Below are 22,390 nucleotides of genomic sequence, written 5' to 3'. Positions count from 1 at the left end.
AATGATTACGAAATTTATGTAATATCGATGCGTGCAATTCGAAGGTGCCTACGAATTGAGGACATTCGATAAAAATGTTGAACTTGCAAATTAGTTTATGTTTAATTCGAATAATATAAAGTTTTAAAATTTTAGTCTAGTATATGTAATCGTAGAGTAAGAATGAATAAATAAAACGTTATAACGAATAACCATCAGCTGTTATCACAAACATAATAATAAAACAGATGTTTTACTTTAGAGTTATTAAAAAATCTTGAAAATAATAGGAAAAATAAAATTTGAAATCATATCCGATAATACTGGAAATATAAAAAAAATATTGTCCTGAAAAGGGGACTTTATATCCGCACCAACAAATACAATACAATTTTACGTATTATGGATGAATTCATTCATGTGCTTAATCGCACATGGCAGGTAACAAACATCAAAAATACTAATTTTTCTTCGTAAATATCATATCTTTCCTTGCGAATCAGCGATTTATTCTATTTGATGAAATGAACTTTGCTGTTTAAAAATATTTACCATATGTTTGAAATCGTCAATTAAATGTAAGTCAAAAAACGTGTAAATCAATTACGCGTTTTCGAGTTATAAAAAATAAAAGAATTTTTTTTGCTAATTTTGAAGTCCTCTAGCGGCGAAACGAAGCAACTTTGGATATAGATAACTTAACTTAAATCGACCTATTTTGAGTCAAGGAAGTTGTGGTCTTCCGTTATACACGCATTTCGGAGACATCCTGTATATTTCACCCCGATTTCCAACCCTTATAACTCTCCCCAGGGGCTTTATTAGCACGTATAAAAAAATACGTAAACCTTATTTTTGGTCATACTATCGCTGTACCAAATTTCAACAAAATCGGTGAGGGACAGTTCTGATACTTCCCTTGTGAGTTTAGTACTCTTTGATGTCGGCGAAACCTAACTACTGAGCTGCGAGAACGTGATTGGTATAGTCGAGTTGTAGCATCTCAACAAATTATTGAAACATCACTGTTTACTGTATGGTAACAAGTATTATCTGTGGTATTAGTGTGAAAGCAAGGTAATAGATTTTTTATAGCCGGAAATACTATTATTTCAATCAATTAAAATTTACTATTTTTTTCTGTAAAAATTAAAAAAAAAGGCGTTTAAAAAATTTTAATTTGTAACAAACCGCAATTTTGTTTCTTCCATTCTTTATCAAGAATATTTAAAGGAAGATTTAACTCTCGACTCTCAAACATAAGAAAAACACACAAGCTTGGAGGGAAAGGAGAATAGACAGATGCTCTAATAAGAAAACTGACTACATATTATGGTCTGGCTATTCGCATTAATATAGACAGTACAGAGAATAAATATAAGAATAATATACCGGCAGTTTATAAAAATCTATTTCAAGATAATTTGCTAGTCAGATGTTTGGGTGTGACCTCCCAAAAGAATTCTCCGCCAGAATGCTAACGAAAGCTTCAACTCTACGGTTCGACGATTGACCCCAAAGCTTCTACGATTCGGCGGAAAATAGTCGAAATTTCAAATTTATATAAATGATAAAAATAGCAGTAGCCATGAGTAACTATGGTAACCAATTATTTTAAACAATTTCCTAAGTGTCAAAAACTGATTTAGTAAGTAGTTGACCTCTTTAATACCACATATCCTGATCGCCAACTCATTAGCCAAAGTATAGTGAGCCTAACTGTGACTAAATTTAAAAAGCATGGGCATCTCTCGAAGCATTTCTCGAAGTCTGGCCGACGAAATGTTTCAACGGAGATTCAACCATGTCCATATTTTTACCATGTCAACAAATTTGAGGTAGTAAAACTTTAAAGTAATTTTTCTCGAACATTTTCTTATGTAACGAATAGTAATATTGCTACTAATATGCTAATAGTAATATGCTTTGTTGTTGAATAAATCATCAAAATTTACTTACAAAATAAGAACATCTTTTTAAAAACATTGTATTTCCTTTAATTATTAATTTTCTTCAAATTTTTTAGGTTCACATAGAAGATATGAATGTTAGGAACAATTTAAGTGTATTTTTAAGTAATTCTAACCACTGCAACGAATCCTATACTGTCCAAAGCGAAGCAACTCGCGCCACAACCTTACCTAAGACAATTGCTATTTGCCGGCCATTTTGAAAACTTTTAGAAATTGTGAATCAGACCACCCGTAGCAGGAATTTTTCTCAAAAACGCGATTACCTAAGAAGTTGCAATAAAAAATATGATAATAAAATCTTATACGAAGAATCCAATGCACCAGTTTTCATCACGCTGGTAACACTGGAAGTTGGTGGCAATAACATCAACTTACAAATTTTCCAAGTTGTCATATGAATTAAGTTTTATCGTAGAATAGATATTTTAAAAATAAACAACTTTTGCTTTAACTCTTCTTTGATTTAATGCAACGTTTAAGTGCTATTGATGATAACTAAACATGTATTATAAAAAATGCTGAAGTAATTAATTAAATAACAATCTGAACAAACAATAACAATGATTTTTTAAACACCTATTTAAAATTTTAAGAACAAAAACGAACGTAAAGAAACTTTAACGTTCAAAAACGTTGCCATCAACAGCCACACACCTTCTTGCTCGCCTTCTTACAGCATTAACTGCATGACAAATTTCGTTAGTGCTAATAGAGTGGCATGCTCGACGAATTCGGATTTCATATTCTCCCTTGTTGTAGGCGGTTCCATATAGACTATTTCTTTAATTCGGCTCCACAGGAGAAAGTTCAGTGGAGTTAAATGTGTTGATCGAGATGGCCATTCTACTGGACCCCACGACCAATCAACGCATGGAATAATGCTGGTCAATTACCCTACGTGCAATAACTGCAAAATGTGAAGGTCACCTATTGTGTTGATATCACATTGTTGTCCTTGCAGGTCAGGACACATCACCCAAATAGTAGATGTTCAGCACATTTTGTACAAAGTGGACGTATGTTTCTAAATTTTTTAATCTTCTGGACGCATATGGGTTGTTGCAACTGGTGAACGAGCCTACTCGTATTACTTCTTCCTCGGAAACCTTGATAGATGTTGTTGTTTCTTCTTGTGTCGATTTTGCGTTTACTTCACTGGACAGTTTGCATGGTCTAACTGATCATGAATTGATTAGATGTAGCTTGACAGTCGCACCTATTGTTACTGAACCAGTTTTTAGGGCTTACCGGGATTTTAATTCTATCAATCTTGTTGATTTTACTGCTGAACTGGAGTCGTTGCCGTTCTCTTTAGTTTATGAACTGGATGACGTTAATATCAAAGTTAATATTTTTAATAATCTTATTATTTCAATTTTCGATAAATATGCTCCACTAAGGAATAGACGATTTTCTAAAAGACCTAGTCCTTGGCTTACGCCGCAGTTAAAACAAATGATGTGTTTGAGAGATAGGGCTTACTCTAAATATAAGCACTCTAAGAATATTAATGATCTGTATAGTTACAAAGATTTGAGGCGGTACGTGGAAGGAGCGATAAGAAGAGAGAAAGAGGCATACTTTGGTTCGGTGGTGGCTCAGCGTAGTTCTGCTAAGCTATGGCTTCTATAATAATTCTAAATTAAATCCTACTAATAATTTCCTATTTGAAACGGTAGATGAATACATTGTCGGTTCACTACTTTTGAAGTTAAAATCAGGCTCGGTTGGTTTTGATGGTGTTTATAAACTACTGTTTATCTAACTCAGTTTTTCCAGACGCTTGGAAAACTGCTAAAGTGATCCCACTGCCTAAGATAGCCAATCCTACTTCGTGTGGTGACCTTAGGCCGATTAGTATTTTGCCTGTTTTGTCTAAGATTTTGGAAAAAATCATGGCCTTTCAGATGAGATTTTTTGTTGAGGGTTGCAGTGTTTTGCCGACGACACAGTCTGGGTTTCGTAAAAATCATGGATGTGGTACAGCATTGATGCATATAACTGATGATATACTGCGGGCAGCTGATGATGACATGGTTACGGCTTTAATTCTTTTCGACTTTTCGAAAGCATTTGATATGGTGAATTATACAGTTTTGGATTCTATTCTAAAGTACATTGGGTTTTGTACTAATGCTGCTGCCTTAATATTGAATTTTCTTTCTGATCGAAGACAGGTCGTTTCCTGTGGCATGATCGTCTCGGCTGCCCGTGGATTAATGGCCGGTGTACCACAAGGTTCTGTATTGGGTCCGCTCTTATTTAGCATTTATACTTCTGGTCTCCAAAATTGTCTCAAATATTCTAAAGCTCATTTTTATGCCGATGATTCTCAGATATATCATTCTTTCAGACAGGATGATGCTCCTGTGGCCCAACTTAGGATTGCGGGTGATGTTGCTCGGTTTACCAAAATGGCTGCCAGTCACAACTTAAGATTGCATCCCTTAAAATCGGTTATGTTGTTGTTTGGTGGACGCAATGCCCGCAACGCTTGCTCTCATTTTAGAATTGAGCTGGATAGTGGTGACTTGGGCGTTGCGGGTTGTTGTCGTAATCTTGGCCTCCTAATGGATTGTGATGTCAGATTTAGGGATCATGTTACTTTAAAGGTCCGTAAATCATTTGCGGCGCTGAAGCTTATTTATAATATTAAAAACTTTTTATCTAGGGACATTAGGGCGAGACTGTGTGACGCCTTGGTACTCAGCCAATTTAATTTTTGCAACACGGTATACGGCACTTGTCTGGATCAGGTAACTGCCGGCCGTATTCAGAAAGTTCAGAACGCCTGTCTGAGATTGATTTTTGGGTTGCGTTTGAGAGATCACGTTACATGTTTTTTGAAGGAAGTGGGTTGGCTTAATATGGCTAACAGGAGGAAATTACATCTGTTAACTTTTTATCATAAATTACTTTTATTTAAGTCGCCTTCTTATCTTTATAATAAAATATCATTCCGGACTGATGTTCATAATTTGAACATCAGATCCAAGGGCTTGATTACTCCACCTCAGCACCGCTCGGTTTTGTTTCAACGGTCTTTCTCTTTTAATCTACCCAGGCTTTACAACCCGTTGCCAAGTTCTCTTAAGTCGTTGCCACTGAGCACCTTCAAAAAAGGGCTCCGCGAGATCATTGTCTGTAACCAGAATGGGGCTAATGAGTAATTTATATCATTTTCGATTTTTTTTACTATGAGTGTTATTTTTATTACTTTCTCTCTGAATGGCTGTCTTGTTGGTATTAGTATTATTGTCAAGATCGAATGTTTTATGTTTTGTTTTTTGAATTTTTGTTTTTTTTTTTTTAACGCAGGGTTGGGTGGTAGAGAGGACTATGGTCCTAACTCCGCCCTGCGCACATTTGTAATCTTTTTTTTTTCTGTTGTTTCTATTAATAAAGGCATTATTATTATTATTTAGAGCCGTATTAAAGAAATGTGGACCAATTATTTGCTCTCCTATAATACCACACCACGTGTTGAGGGTCCATAAGTATTGATTGTTAACATATCTCACCCAGTGTGGATTTTCCCTTGCCCAGTTGTGGGTGTTATGAAGATTTACCTTTCCATTACTTTTAAAAAACGATTCATCGGTCCAAAGAACACGTCTAGGAAAATCGTTGTCTTGATCCAAATCCAATTACAAAAAAACAGCTTCCTTTCAAAATCTCGTCCACCAAGAGCCTGATGGACACTAAGATTGTATGGATGCAAACGATTTTCCTTTAATATTCTCCATACTGTTGATTGGCTTAATGTTAAGTGTATCGAAATCCGGTGTGTATAAACGTGTGGATTCAAATTCACCGCTAAATTCATATGATATAAAATTTAATTCATATGACAACTTGGAAAATTTTTAAGTTGATGTCAGGTCTTCCGGTGTTACCAGCGTGATAAAAACTGGTGCATTGGATTCTTCATATACGATTTTATAATCATATATTTTTTATTGCAACTTCTTAGGTAATCTTAGGTAACCTATATTTGTGTAGTATACAGCACTAGAAAACAGTAATGAATGAAGAAAATGTTTGAAATTAATTAATGAAACAGTGAAAAAAACACCTTAATGAAAAAAATCTAATATGTAAATGTATCGGCCCCTCTTAAGTCGACAGTGTATCACAAAAAATGCTGGAAACTGCTTAATTAGCTTCTAAAATATTCCCCAAAAGTGCTAGTTACAATATTAAGGGTAAGAAAGATTCACAGTCGTAAGAAAACCCCGTGGCGTCACGATGTAGGAAATCTCGTCGATGTTTTCTCGTTGCATCAAAGAGATGTTGATGATATATAGAATGTACACATTGAAGGGAGCTGCGTCAAAAAATGGGATGCAATTCGTCACATCACAAGGTTTTGTTACAAAAGTGGACCTGATAGATTCAAAGGAACAGAACCGATAAATAAAATTACTAATAACCAAGACACTTACAATTTTTTAATTGTGACGGATCAGTTAAATTAACATGAAAAATAAGCATAAAATGTTGTATTAAAATTGTTTGTTGTACACAACAAATTTAAATGACGCACACGAAAGTACGAAAGTATGTAAATAAAAATCTATACATGTGTTATTTTTGTCTTGAGGGAGAAGGATACACTTCTTTAAAGAGGGATTGAAGGACATTTTGTATAGGGTGCCAAGAAAATCGTGAAATGCCACTCAAAATGTGTGACAACCCTAAACAGAGGGGTGAATACAAGAAAATGGATTTTTTTATGTTCATACATATTTTTATTTAATTTTTGTTTTAAAATGAAAATCGAGATAGAAAAGACGCATAATTCAGTTCGCGTGTACTTGGACTATAACTCACTTAAATAATTTATGAAATTCGTTTGTACAATTGTAGCTCATTCGTTTTTATTCGTTTTTTTATATGATAACAACGCATTCGCTTCAACCCGCTTGAATATGTAATAAATAACAGAACTAAAAGAAATTTTCATTAAAACCGTGTGTACAAAAATGAAAAATTATGAACTAGGCAAAATGTGTTAAATATAGAATTTCGTTGATTAAAATTTTAATTATAATCTCATGGTAAGTTACAAATTTTACTAACCTGTGAAGCGAGCCTACACTCGACGACCCTACAGTTGAAATCAGTAGTCGCAGCTTTGTTCATTTTAGCCAAACTGTGGGCTATAACGAAAACGGCACCATCCGGAAGCGTGATGTCTTTCCAACGAAGAGGAGCAAACTCTATATGCTTGGCGCAACCTGCAAGAAGAAGTGCGAAAATTCAATTTTGGATGGTCGGCGTAAAAGTGCAACGAAATAAATGTATATATGTACAGGGTGGAGTATATACGGGAGCGGAGACTTTTATATTCCAGTTTCATTTTCACCGTGCTGTTCGTGAAATGAAATTTTGCAACCGTAAATTCCGTTTATAACTGTCACGTTGTTAAAAAGTCCTTCCGCCCGAGAGGATTTTACAATGTTACAGAAAAACGGGTGAAATCGCTGACCTGTACTTCTCTTCATCTCTTTCCTAAGTGAATTTCGCACTACATAAAATAATGAGAACATCAAAACATAATGCTTAAAAGAAAAAAAAATTAATTCGTTGTTGTTTGGTTAGGGATAAGTTTTCAAATTTTCTATAATGTTCTCTAACACAACACAAACTCTATTCAATTAAATTCTAAACTTAATTTAATTTAACTCTAAACTAATTTCTAACTTTAGATCCCGCAACTGCACTCAGAATACGTTAGATTCTGAGCTGAGAATACATGACGTAAAACTTTAATCCCCATACGGTAATTTAGTTGTATACTTAAGTTGTTTTTAAACGTTTTGGGAAAATTGTATGTTATAATAAATGGATATATCTTAGACGTTTACGAGGTACCTATGCGAAGTTAGCCCCCAATTAGATAGCATTTTACATGTATAGTATTTTGATTATAACAAGAGAACCAGTCAACCGATTTCGATAAACAATGTCTCATTCGAAAGCTCAATCCTTGGCCAATACAAAAGTGGAAATGCCCGATTCGAAATCTCTTTCGAATTGCGCTTAAATCTCTTTCGGTAGACGAAAATAACACAGAAATGACCTCTTTTAAGTGGTGATAAGCCGTAAACGATGTACCCGATGATCAAGATCTATACGTCATTCGATTCGTCATAGTGTTTTCTATCGAAATCACAAAATGCCCGATTTCAATTCTCTCCCGTTAACCTTGTACAGCCCTCGGAATGACACCGTGTTCGGCTAGTTGTTTATGCACGTGTGAACGCCCGAAAGTCTAGCCCCCAATATAAAAAAATTAATTTAAAGTAAATCGACTATAATTAGAGAACGGTTTGACGGATTTTAATGTTTTATATCTTAATTAAAAGTATGTGTCTGGCTGAATGCGGTTGTCGAAATGCCCGATTCTAAATATTTAGGGATTTTGATTAAAACACAAAAAAACGAATTAATCAAACACATCAATTATCTCCTTAACTAATTGACCAATTTTAGTCATCAACATCTCGATCGAAAGTATGATCTACAATGAATACGAAGGTGGAAATGCTCGATTTCAAAATTTACTAATTACCTGCGTACGGCTATTGAAATGACCCTATGAATCTGCCGACTGGAAGTCTAGCCCCCAAACTTTCGATTGAGATATAAAACATTAAAATCCGTCAAACCGTTCTCTAATTATAGTCGGTTTAGTTTAAATTATCTTTTTTATATTGGGGGATAGACTTTCTTTTGCAGGAAGTGTTAATCATTGAAATTCGATTAGTGCGTTTTATTTTAGTAAAATGACGTAAGTTTTATTTGAAATGTTGCGAGAAAACGAGTAATTTTTTTATTGAAAGGTTGAGTTTTAAAACCAAAAAACGATTTAGAACCGCTTTGGCCCGTCGTCTTTACCTTTTTTTTGTTTATTCACCTCCAGTATTCCTTCTTCCCACAATAAATTAAGGAGGGGATGTTTGGAAGTTGATTCGCTAATAACGCATTTTAGTTGATATGCGGGCATTTAAGGGTGATAAAGTAGTTTAGAAAAATAAAACTTATTACTTAAATTAAGTGATAAATGTGTGCTATATTGATGCTAAGTGTTAGGTGATATTAGTGATGTGATATAGGACATCATGGGATTGCCATTTTATGGATGTTGAAGGATGCGAAGGTATCGTATTAATTCTTTTTTTTTGTCACAATAAATTAATTTATCTTTTCTTCCCAGCTGAACTTCGAAGTAAAATCCAAGGGAAGCAACATGCATTCGGTGAGTCGTTTTCAATTTTATTAATTTACCAAAACATATCGTGATAATTCGCGATTTGAACGGTGTAATGTTGCAAACGGTACCATTCAATAAATTTTTACATTTTGTGCTTGAAAAATTATAAAGCTTTAATTATTAACATTGTCAAAACATGAAATAATTTGAAATTGAGTGTAAAGCACTCCATATAATGCTAGTATAATCTAATGCATGCTTTTTAAGGGGGCAGTCTCTTTTTTGTATCAAATAAAATGATTTCTTTGGGTATTTTTGGCTGCCAAATTATGTGGTATTTCAATTTAATCTTTTCCATGTGTTTTCATGATATATTCACTTATTTAAGAAGAACTGCTTATAGAAAATAATCTTTACATTGTCCCTCAACCATGTTGGTGCGTGGATTGTCTAAGTTGCTGGTTGATACAATATCTATCCCTGAAATAATCTGAAACTCAAAAATCAAATGATGTTCTTTTCTATATATGTACTTGTGATTATCGTTTGAACTAGAACTAAGCAAAAAAAATATTATTGGCAAAATGTCGCCTAGTCAAATTAAGATAATCGATTTTGTTCTTCAAATCGATAAGTTTATCTCAAAAAAAAAAATAATGTGTATATCGCGTATCAGTTTCTCTGTAGGTCATACGATAGAAAGATGCTATTTGAAAGTGCAGTTCAAATTTCAAGTCAATCGAATGAGTAGTTTTTTAGGAATCGTGTTAACCAGATGTAAAAAGGATGTTTCGAAAAAAATGCACTTACAGTTTCATGTAATAGAATGTCATACGTAGGTAATTAGTAAATTTTGAAATCGGGCATTTCCATCTTCGCATTCATTGTAGATCATACTTTCGATCGAGACGTTGATAACTAAAACTGGTCAATTAGTTAAGGAGATAATTGATGTGTTTTATTAATCTGTTTGATCAATTATTAAGATCAATTATTAATTCGTTTTTTTGTGTTTTAATCATAATCCTTAAATATTTCGAATCGGGCATTTCGACAACCGCATTCAGCCAGACACGTACTTTTAATTGAGATATAAAACATTAAAATCCGTCAAACCGTTGGGGGCTAGATTTTCGGGCGTTCATACGTGCATAAACAACGAGCCGAACACAGTGTCATTCCGAGGGCTGCACAATGTTAACGGGAGAGAATTGAAATCGGGCATTTTGTGATTTCGATAGAAGAAACTATGACGAATCGAATGACGTATAGAGCTTGATCATCGGGTACATCGTTTGCGAGTTATCACCATTTAAAAAAGGTCATTTTTGTGTTATTTTCGTGTACCTTCGCATTATTTTAGCGTTTTAACGGAATTCGAGAGAGATTTTGAATCGGGCATTTCCATTTTCGTATTGGCCAAGGATTTAGCTTTCGAATGAGACATTGTTTATCGAAATCGGTTGACTGGTTCTCTTGTTATAATCAAAATACTATACATGTAAAATCCTATCTAATTGGGGGCTAGATAAATTGGGGGCTAACTTCGCATAGGTTTACGAGGTGAAGTTTATTACATTTAGGGCCGGTTGTACCACCTCCCGATACGTTTATCCCATAGATAAATTGGCGCACTAAGGTCCATTATTACCATCTTTTAGTTAAATTTATCTTATAGATAAACCCATCTATTAGCCAATCAGAGCGCATAAAATAGCCGTAACCATAGTAATAATCCCTTAGATAGCTTAACCAGAAGATGGTAGTAACGAGCCTTAGGGCCGGTTGTACCACCTCCCGATAAACTATTTAACGGATAATTACCATGGATACAGCGGTTTTAAGCGCTCTCATTGGCAAAGTGCGCCAATTTATCTATCGGATAAATTTATCGGGAGTTAGTACAACCAGCCCTTAGCCAATGAGAGCGTTTAAAACCGCTGTAACCATGGTAATTATCCGCTAGATAGTTTATCGGGAGGTGGTACAACCGGCCCTAAACCTGTTAATGTATCGCTTTATACGAATTTAAGAAAAAGTTGTAAGATGATTAAAATAAGTGTTGTTAATAAAAATCCATAACGCATAAAAGCATTAAATTATTTCGAAATAAAACCTAATTGAAAACTCTAAAATCCATAAAATATTTTACGGTTGTACAGGAGTTGAAGCACTAAACTTTTATTATTTTTTCCCAAATCAAGTCATAAAAGCGAAGCCACTTCCCGTAATATTACATCTCCAAATTCAAAGTTTTATCTGTTCAACATTAAAGATTAAAAGGAAATTTATAAAATCCGGCAGAAGTTTAAGAGAATTAATATTCAAAAGTAAACGTTTGACGAAATCATTCACTTAAAGCTTTTAAGTAGGTACTGAAAGCTTTTAAATTATAACATGAATGATATAAATTATAAATATATTGAACAGAACATAAAATTCTTCTATAATTTTTCTTCAAATTACTGATTTTCATTATAAATTCACATCATATTTGGATGAACCACCCACGTAAAAAAAATCAAATATCAATTTACTCCATAATACAAAATATGTGGGCGCATTTTATAATTGGTTCTTTAAACCTCATTCGACCTTATTCAATTCATTCCTAATTAAGGCGAATACGGAAGGTAATAACCGTGCGGAATTGGAAAATTTGAAAAGAAAAAAAATAACAGTAACCAATCAACCGCTCAATATTGCGAGTGTGTGGTTTCCGTGGTCGTTGGTTTCTCTCTTTCCATTACAATTCATGAGGGCAATTTTTGCGAGAATTCAAATACGCAAATCCCATTCGGGGATTTTACAGCTGGCGAACAATGTAAGTACGAAGCGTGCACCCCACAAAAGCCAATTCGAGTTCCGGATCTACGGAAATATCCGGCAATATCGCGAACGGCGTTCCTTCAATCCGAATAATATCGATGATGCCAGTCTCCGTGCGGCTTCGATGCTCAAACTAGGAAATGGATGTGCTCAAGTTACCAATCCACAGGAGGGGACAATCTGGTCCGATTAGTTGAATTTATGTGATTTCAAATATTCCTCTAAGCAATAAATTTACCTGCAATCGATATTAATCAAAAATTCGTCACAATTTTGCAACAATTTAGTTTACTCAATTAAACAAGTAATAATACCTAAGTGAACAAACACAGAAGGCATTAATTTAGCACACTGAATGTAAATGAGGGTTAAGTATTCCACGAACTGCGAATTATCATAAGGATAATTTCGACCCCATCAAAAGGGAGCCTCTTTTAACGCTTCAAGCAGATAATCGCCTCTCCCGTAAAGTGTTAAAGGAAGGGAATAGAAGTTGTTCTAAAACTCTCTGGAGAGTTATATTCCAATGGACAAGGATGTTTATGCGTAATACCCATTTTCGCTTTATTTTATTTGGGTAGAAACCTGACCCGCTTTTACATTTTTCTCCAGTAAACCTTTCACATGTTTACAATAAAGAAATATAAATCTACAAATAAAAAATCTTGGATAATGGATAGTATTATAAATATTTTATATCTCCTTATAACAAAATAATTTTAACCATTACAATAACCACCAAAAATTCCAATTTTAAAAGTACGCATAACAATCTCTGGCAGCAGAGTAACATTATAAAAGAAATAAATTAATTTATAAATTACAAGCTAGTTACAAAGTTTACAATTCCGAATTCAGTGTTCCACATTGATGCGTTTATAAAATTCGCAATTATAAAAGTATGGAAAACATGTGTAATACCTGGGTGTATGTGATAACTGCAATTACACAAAACAGAAATGTGTAGGTACTGTATAAAATAAGTCCAAGAAATGCACCTCGCGGCACTTCCAAAATTAGATGTGCTGGTACAAAAGTACAAAGATTAAATTTAATAATTTGTATGTCTGTTATACAAAGGGTCTGAAAATACGTTCAGGTTAGCCAAACATCAGTGATAATTTTTAAATACAAAAATATGAAGTAGTTTCTATATAATATATAATTGTTCGGAAATACTTTTTACAAAGGAAGTGTCACAACTGTGTGACATCGGGTTTGACGAAATTAGGTACAGTCTTAAAATGGATCAAAATAAGGTGCGGTAAAAGAACCTGAGCCGAGTTTTAGGAGTTGAATGTGTGGGAAAAAAGTACATTCGTACGATGTTTGTGATGTTTGATGTATCACACATATACCACAGGGTGACAAGGGGCGAACTACCCTTATTTTTTCGGGTTTTGTTAAAAACCACTCTATCGTTTTGAATGGCGTTAAATACATGTGCTTGTAGTACGTTCAAAAATATTAGTTGTGTTTTTTCTCATTCGTCCTAGATCAACCCCAGCGAAGTTCCGGGGGTTAATATGTAAGTTTTCGTAAGAATGATGTGATAAAACTGTCAGGTATATTGAAAATATTTTAAACAAAACTGTAAATTAGTTGCACAGTCAAATGTTTGGTGTAAAGGCGTCGTATATTTGGGGTAGTGGGGGTAAACTAATACCTTAAAAATTATAATAATAATAAACTTTTTCTTCAAACGTCATTAAATGACAACTTTGTTGTCGTGTTTACTCGCGGTAGAAGTAAGTCATTGTTGCATAACGACGGTTGGTAAGATCAACATAGCAAAAAAGTACTTCAGCGTTATGGCGCTAAAGTAAATTTCACTTTAGCGCCATAGCGCTGAAGCACATGTCACTTTAGCGCCGTATTGGAAACTATTTTCTATTACCTTCTTCGCGATATCGTTAATTTCGGACGACATTTTGTACAAAATAAATTTAACTAACAGTTAAAAGTTAAAATTCGCGCAAAACTGTTTATTTTTTTTATTGGTTGTCAAATTTACGTCGTCGTTGCTAACGTTATTTTGTCATGACGTCCTTCGATTTCTCATTAATACATAATAAGTTAATTGTCATTTTATTAAATTTATTAAAATTTATATTGCAATTATTTGCAACGTTTGAAGAAAAAATACTATGTTTTATTCGGAAGAGAAGCAGATTCGTTGTGGCTGGTCCGTCATTGCCGGACTCACTTCGTTCGTCCGGAAAACTGTCGGACACGCCACAATTTTAACGGCTCATCTGTCATTAGCGACTCACTGCGTTCGTCGCTAAGCGACAGACCACGCCATAAAAAGCACTGCTTCTCTTCCATATAAAACAATATACTATTATTGTGCACCATATAACTTACATAATAAAATAAGACAAAATAAAGAATAATTTCACAGACGGCGGGTGCTAGACTTTAGTCTGTTCTAACCAACCTTGAAAGGAAATAAAATAAAATAAACCAAAATAAAAATAAAATAAAATAAAATGTAAACTAAAATTAATGTATAAACATAAAGAAAAAAAAATTATATAAAGTAGAGTTGTGAATATAATAGATGATGAAACAAATAGCATACGGACAAGACATATATAAGCTCAGACCGCACATCAATGCACGACCGCAAATCAAAGTACATCACAGATTGTTATAAAGAAGTTACCATTGTTTAAATAAACCACACATTAAGTAATGCACAGATCCTCTCTGTCTCTCAGTCTCTCCTCTCAGCTACCTGCCTTTTAAAACTCGGCATACTTAATTGTCACAACAACACTGGCAAACTCCCGTAAGATTTATAGACATGGTATGTGAAAGACTGCTGAAACAATGATGTTCTACACTTAGGTGGTATGATTGTAAGACAAAATCTGGTTGGATATCTTCCGTCATCTGACTTAAATGCTATTTTGTCATAGAGGTATCGTGGGGTCCGTGACGTGACGACTTTATGAAACAGTAATATTGAATTGAAATTTTTATTGAAATTGAAATTTATTTAATTATTTGTTGACACAAAACGAATCCAAGAAAACGTCAGACATACATAACATAATATAACACAATGATACAATAACAATATGAGGATTACATTAAGAAAAATCGAGAGGCATACAATTTGTTAATTCATCGACTAAATAGAAGCAATGTCTAATAATCACGGCTTTGATGTATTTACAAAATTTTTGTGTGTTTAAAAGTTTTACATGGTTTGGCAATCTATTGTACAGCTTTGCCCCCTGATAGTCAATACCCTGCTGTGTGACTTACAGGAATTTCTAAAAGTTCTCTATTTTTCGTATTATACTGAGAGTTCGTCCGCAATTTGCCTTTACAATTATGAACATAAACTAATCAAGCCAAGAGGTATGTACCAGGAATGGTAAGGATATTATGATTTATAAAGGAGGGTTTACAACTGTCTGTGGGTTTCAATCCGCCAAGTGCCCGCACACAACTTTTCTGCAGGACAATGCTCCTGGTATAAAGAGGGTCTCTTTATACCAGGAGCTGAACCCCAAACTAATATTCCATACCCGGCAATAGCATGGAAGCAGAAGAAGTACGCAGCTCCTGCGGCCTCCAGGGTAGCACAACACCTTAACCTTCGCACTAGATAAACTGCACTTGCGAGATGTTTGCAAATCACATCGATATGAAGGTTCCAGCTGAGGGAAGAGTCGACGTGTAGACCCAAGAACTTTACATGGGATTTTATTTTTCAGTGGAAAGAAAACCAACGTTTGAGTTTTGTCATTGTTTAGCAATAGTCTGTTGGCACTCATCCAGTCTGAAGTTGTATCTAGTATTGCGGTGCTATTTGAATTGATGGCTTGCAACGTCGCATCACGCACCACAAATGTTGTATCGTCGGCATACAGGCACGAAGTAGCACTAGTTATATTTTCCGGTAAGTCATGTACGTATATTATAAATATCAAGGGCAAGGGACAGAGGATGGACCATTGCGGTAACCCATGAACACATTTCGTCATTGCAGAGAGATATGATTTTATGAGCTTGTGTGGAATTTCGCTCACCCCGTAATAGTGCAGCTTGTGCAACAATATGAAACCATCCACAGTGATGAAAACTCGGCTTAGGTCACAACAAATCATTTTTGATTTTTCAAATTTATCGTGTACTTCAATTACATCATTTATAATTTTCATAATAGCCGTTGTAGTTGATCTTGCCACTCTATAGCCATGCTGTGATTCGGATAATATATTGTTCTTATGTAAGTAACTCGTAAGACACTTCGTAATCAGTTGCTCAAAAATTTTTGAGAACACTGGTAATAAATCTAAATCTATGGCCAATAATTTTCATATAAACTGTCATCTCCCTTTTTGAAAATCGGAATGACTTTTGCAGTTTTCAATCTTATCCGGAAAAATTTCTTCTTTGATGCATTTATTATTATTGTCGTTAAAACAGGAACAATCTCAGTCGCAACCTTCTTCATTATGTAAGTCGTACAGCCATATATATCCTCCGTTTTCTTAACTTTTAGATCTCATGTCTTAGTTTAGATGTCTTAATAACATGCAGTACTTCTGCTTCACTCATTAGTGCGAAATAACAACAAGAAAGAGTCTGTTTGTTTGTATGTTTTGTCCAACAGTGACTGCATCATGACTTCAAAGTGTTCACTGAAACCAGAGGCACTCAAATTATTATCATGACTATTTTCTTTTTTTGAGTTTTGTCGTTGTCCGTTTATAACCTCCCACATTTTTTTAATTTTATTTCCAGCATTATCAATTACAGCTTTATTTTGTTTTTTCCGTTTTTGTTCAACAGTCCGAATATATTCTAGTTTATAGTTTTTGTAAATGTTTGTTCATCTTTCTTAGCTGATACTAAAACGGCTAAGAATTCCAACACTTCTTTTTGGGCGTGTAAATTTCTGGGTAATTTAAAAAAGTTTGCCTGATTAAGTTTTACCTTCTTAGATTTCATTGTAAATATCTTATTTTGTAGAGAATAAAATTTGTCGTGAAAAATGTCTTAACTATTATTAGCGTTGTAATCCTTCAGCAGAACTGCTACGCTGTAAGCTAGTAATACATAATAACATGAAACAAACCATGTCATTGGAATACTTTGGTTGCAGAATATCAAGTACAGGATTTAGTATACCTCAAATATCCAATCTAAGAAAAGCAAACACCTAAGTACAGATTGCAAGTCGAGAATATGTAAAACATGTGTATGACCAGTGATGACATATGGTGCGGAAACAAGAACTGATACATCAGTAATAACGAGGATCCTGAGAAAAGCCGAAATGAAGACTCTTGCAATAACGGGATACACATGAACCGACTGACAAAGAAATACAGTCTGTATAAATAAGAGAAAAGTGCAAAAACTTACCACGTGACGTGGTAAGATGAACAAGGAGAAGAAGAAATGAATGGAACCAGCACGTCAATCGGATGTGTTACGACAGAATAGCCAAGATTGTGCGAAACAACACACAACACGGAAGAAGACCTATAGGACGACCACCTAAAAGAAGGCGAGACAGTTGGTAGTCAATATCACAGGAAGTGCTAAGGCAGGAAAATCGACACTAAAGAAGCAATACGCCTCCTGAAAGAAGAAGACACTATAGGAGAAGCTAGTTGGACCTCTCCGACTAGCTTCTGTGTATATGTTGATCCGAATATGTTGATCCGAAATCAACATATCAATTAAGGTGTATCTTTATATATTGAACAAATTTAACTCTACAATTTAACCTACACCAACTAACCAAACATCAAAAATTCTTAGATGTAACACTTCTTATATTAAAATACATTGCACAAGTGAATAGAAATAGTCTAATTATAAAGTGCAGTTATTTACGTAGTGACGAGTACATTAGCTCATGAAAGAGAAACATAATTCGCCATGAATGATAGAAAATCAATAGTGGACGATATGCAAATTTAGCAGAACACCCGCAGCCATTTAAAATGCAAATTTGATTTAGATTCAGTATCTCAGTGATCAAAATCTCAGCGTTTAATACATTTATAATTCAATAAATGTCCTTATTATTAGTTTTTCAATCCGACTCTGCTTATTAACAATCACTAGGGGTATAGAATTGAAATTTAAATACATCGTATCTCAAAAACTATCAGAGATAACATGATAAATAAAAAAAAATTTAAAACAAATTTAATAAATAAATAAATAGATATTAAAACATAAACAAGATTGATTTGTTATCTATATTCTAAAATTTAATTTGTTTTTTACCGATGTTTAATTGTGTCCGTTTTATGAGACGAGATTACAACGTTGAAGTAATTTTTGCTGAAGTTTTGCCGTTTGTACAGTGTCCCGTAGCTATTACATTTTTGTAACGGGTGTAACTACACAAAGTGGGGAATGACGTTTTCAGAATAGGTAATGAAACGCGTCTTTGTTTACGACACCTTTGTAGCAACCGGTCATTCAGTAGTGCAAACACTGCGAAGATTTCAAACTCACTTCAATGTTGATAGATGGGGCGCCGTCCCTTCTCGCCCTACAATATTAAAATGGTTTAACTACTTTAGAATAAAAGGAACTGGGAGACATGGAATAGCTCGGGGAAATGATCGAACTGTTAGAACACCAGAAAACATGAAAATAGTTCGACAGGCTGAGGACATCAATCCTCGCCCTTCAAGGCCAAGATAACTTGCGTTTTACGTATATGAGACAGGTTATATCGCCAAATTTTACATTTGGATAGGGCTACTAGCCACACCTCAAGACAATCCATCACTTTTCTTAGGAAACATTTTCCTGAGCACCTCTTTTCATTGCGAGAGAATGTGTAGTGGCTACCTCGATCACCGGATCCTTCACCGAATGATTAATAAGTTGAATAATACAGTTAATACAGTAAAGTCGAACACTAAATAAAATCAAGTCAGACAACGGACTAACAAGAAAAGTATAAGGTTATAACAGAGATCATGACAGGAACATTAAGCGAAAAAATGGGAAACGGATTTCAAAAGTAACATTTTAGAAAAGAACGTCGATTGTTAAGGTTGTCGTAATTAGGTTATTTAACCATAGCCTTTGTCAAGTTTTTGTATTAATAGGTATAAAATATTCTTCGAACGTCGGAATTATTATTTTCTTGTATCTGACACAAGAATTATTGAAAAAAAGATGAGTAATATTTAGATAAAAGTTGTTTAGTTCGGCTTTTCAAGCATCCACCTGTTTGGCCGATATAAAATTTAGCACAGCAATTGCAGTTGATTGGTATATACCGCTAAGTTCTGAAAAATGAAATTCATGTTTGTTGTTGATAAGAAATTGTCGACAATTTCTTTCCCGTTTTAAAAACTGGGTTTATGTTAAACTACTTCAAATTCCGTGTTAAAAAATTGTATTATATATTTTGTATACTCATAATAATTAACATAGATATCTGAGAAAATACCGGAAACGGTTGAACACATCGGTACCCCATCTTGCATTCGATAAAAAATTATCAGAAAGAAGGAAATTCGTTTCACATACAATCTCAATCAAATGGAAAAAGAAATTTGTTCTTCTAGTAGAAGCAGTATCCAGTCTTTGGCAAACACAGCCCAGCCTTATATTAGCAGTAGTATCTAGTATTCTGAAAAATGTCGCAATTCAGTCTATCATTTTACAAGGTTATAATTTCGAACAAAATCATTCCAATCTTATCTCGAAGATTAAATTTAGCTTCATCCTGAATCCAATCATCTCAACCCCATTTCCCCTGTTACCCATGAAACTATACTGATTCAGGGCAAAAATTGAAACTTAACATAACATTGCAAAGGATTTAGAATAAGAAAAAACATGTAATTAATATTTTTAATACACTCAGCGGCATAAAAAACGCAATGATCACCAGTTTCAAACTACAATACCTTTGAACTTATTGCTCGATTTGAATAAGGTTTTTTTTTTATTTGAAAGTTCTACCCTTTGCCAATATTTCTGTAGGCGCCTTCCCCATTTTGGCGCTCTTTCATTTCAACAATAGTGAATAACGCTAATGCGTGCTTTCTTCCTACACTTTGAAGCTTGCTGTGAGGTGCACCGACAAAGGAAATTAATTTTAAACATAAGGAGCTTTAATAAGTTTTTGTTGTTGTTAACACCAAAGTTACAAGCTCTAAAGAATAACGCAGCTTCTTCGGCAGCACCATCAGCATTTAAAGCAAGCCATGGAAATTGACGAAAACATTTTTGTGACGTTTAGTGTCGTTAACGTTGCTAGACAAGAAAAATGCCTTTAAGTCTTGCAGAAGTTGCGAAGGCAGTGGCTTTGGTGGAAGATGGGCGCAGCACTCATGCTGCTCGTGTTCTAGGCGCGATACAGAGTACCGTTATCAGACGGCCTGGGCCAGGAAGAAGACGTACCACACAACCCCGTGATGATCGATATATTGTAACGATCGTGTTACGAAATCGACACACCACAGCAGTTAAGGTGAGAAATCGTCTGGAACAAGTGCGTCGGGAGAACATGAGTGAATGGACATTAAGAAGGAGATTTGAAGATGCGGGGTTGAGATCACAGAGACCAGCATCTGGACCACAGTTGCTTCGAGAACATCGTGTTGCTCAATTACAATTTGCACGAGATCATGTTCACTGGACCAATGCAGAGTGGCAAAACGTACTGTTCTCAGACGAGTCGAGGTTCGGCTTGTACTCTTCAAATGGTCGAGAGAGAGTTTGGAGAAGAGCAGGAGAGCGTTATGCTCAGTGTAACTTCTCTCAAAAAGTATAATACCAGGGAGAATCTGTAATGGTTTGGGGGGAATCTGCTTCGAAGCACGTATGGAGCTTTATCAACGACAATCTCAACGCGGCTCGGTATATTGAAGAAATTTTGGCTGAACACGTGGTCCTCTTCGGCCCATTTATTGGTGACTACTTCGTGTTCATGCACGAACACCTGGATGATTTCGATGTTAGCAGAATAGAATAACCTGCACATAGCCCTGATTTAAACCCCATAGAACACATGTGGGATATGCTAGCTGGAATATCTAAACAAATACTGTTACAAGACATACCGGACACACATCGCATAACATTATACAATAGCAATTACGGTGTAAAATATTGACTTATTTTAAAAGTTAAAAATGACATTACATTTTGACACCATTTTTTCTATGGCAACGGTGTTGTAACACTTTGTTGTTATATTGAATTTATACTGGAACTGTCTGGTAAATGTTGCTTAGTAACACTTACCGGCCTTGTGATGTTATAGCTCACTTACCGTACTCAAATTGATGATGTAATTGATGATGTTCGGCACTTACTATTAAGCATCAATATACCGAACAGTATGAAATAATAGTATATTAAAAAACTAGTTCCGTAAGACACGCTTGAAATGCACGAATTGAAGTTGAAAAACGAGTGGCGAAGCCACGAGCTTTTAATGAATGAGTGCTTTAAGTCTTACAAAACGTGTTTTTATTTGTTATTTTTGTAATTCGCGTTTTTATCCTTTTTTTTTACAAAAATAAAATAAATTTTGACAATGTAGGTAAATAGGTATGTAGCAGTTGGTAACACCGTAACATTGAAAATAGAAATTTGAATTGACAATTAGAAATTGTCAAAATACAAAATGTATTCACCTGAAAAAAAATTTTCATGTACACCTCCCAAAATAAGAGAAATTGCTGAGTTCAATGTCCTCATCATTGTGGACCTTGTATTCGATGCTAAGAACGTGTTTAAGCATTCATAGACAAACATTGTCACATTGACAACTAGAAAAATTAATGACCCAACCTCACCAACTTGAACTGGTTCCATGAAATGTTACTAAAATCTCATTACAGCATCGGATGCTGTAAGGAGTCTCATTACAGCACTCGTTTGAGTACTGTAATAGCTTTCGCGAATTACAAAAAGGTATTTTATGTTTAGTTAATGGATCCAATATCGATCGGGTGGATCGAAAATCAATTAAAAAAAACTAAAAAGTTAGTATGTTTGATAGGAAGTTTGATTACCGAAATATAAGCGATTAAATACTTTTTCTCTTAATTCCAAACCTTTATAACTCGCCCTAGACTTTTTTCTTTTTCCTTATGTGTAAGAAATATGTAAACTTTATTTTGATCTATTTTATGTAGCAACTTGCATAGTTTGCAACCCTTGTTAACTCTATAAAAATTAATTAATATTGTATGTGTTATAATTTATAATATTCACACATAAATATATACATAATTCACAAAAATATAAGCTTTAATAATAAAAATTGTTCAATATAAAACATTTTCAAGCATTACATTTTATTGCTTTGATACTATAAAATCGTGAATGCATTTGCTAAAATTTATGTTAGTACATTTTATTCGCTTAAAAT

At 34.4% G+C, this 22,390-nt stretch overlaps 1 protein-coding gene across 1 annotated transcript in view; it reads right to left on the bottom strand.

The window, feature by feature from the left end:
* LOC111424620 (N-acetylgalactosamine kinase) overlaps nt 1-22,390 on the bottom strand; it is a 47,716-nt gene that overhangs the window by 6,241 nt on the left and 19,085 nt on the right. The window contains exon 5 of the mRNA XM_023058233.2: nt 7,035-7,192. Within this exon, the coding sequence (XP_022914001.2) occupies nt 7,035-7,192 (158 nt within the window). The remainder of the gene's footprint in view (nt 1-7,034; nt 7,193-22,390) is intronic.

This window comes from Onthophagus taurus, chromosome 1 (assembly GCF_036711975.1).
Source record: "Onthophagus taurus isolate NC chromosome 1, IU_Otau_3.0, whole genome shotgun sequence".
In the NCBI taxonomy this organism is placed as follows: Eukaryota; Metazoa; Arthropoda; class Insecta; order Coleoptera; family Scarabaeidae; genus Onthophagus; species Onthophagus taurus.
Note: the sequence above shows the minus strand (reverse complement) of the source record. Positions and strands in the feature narration are given on the sequence as shown.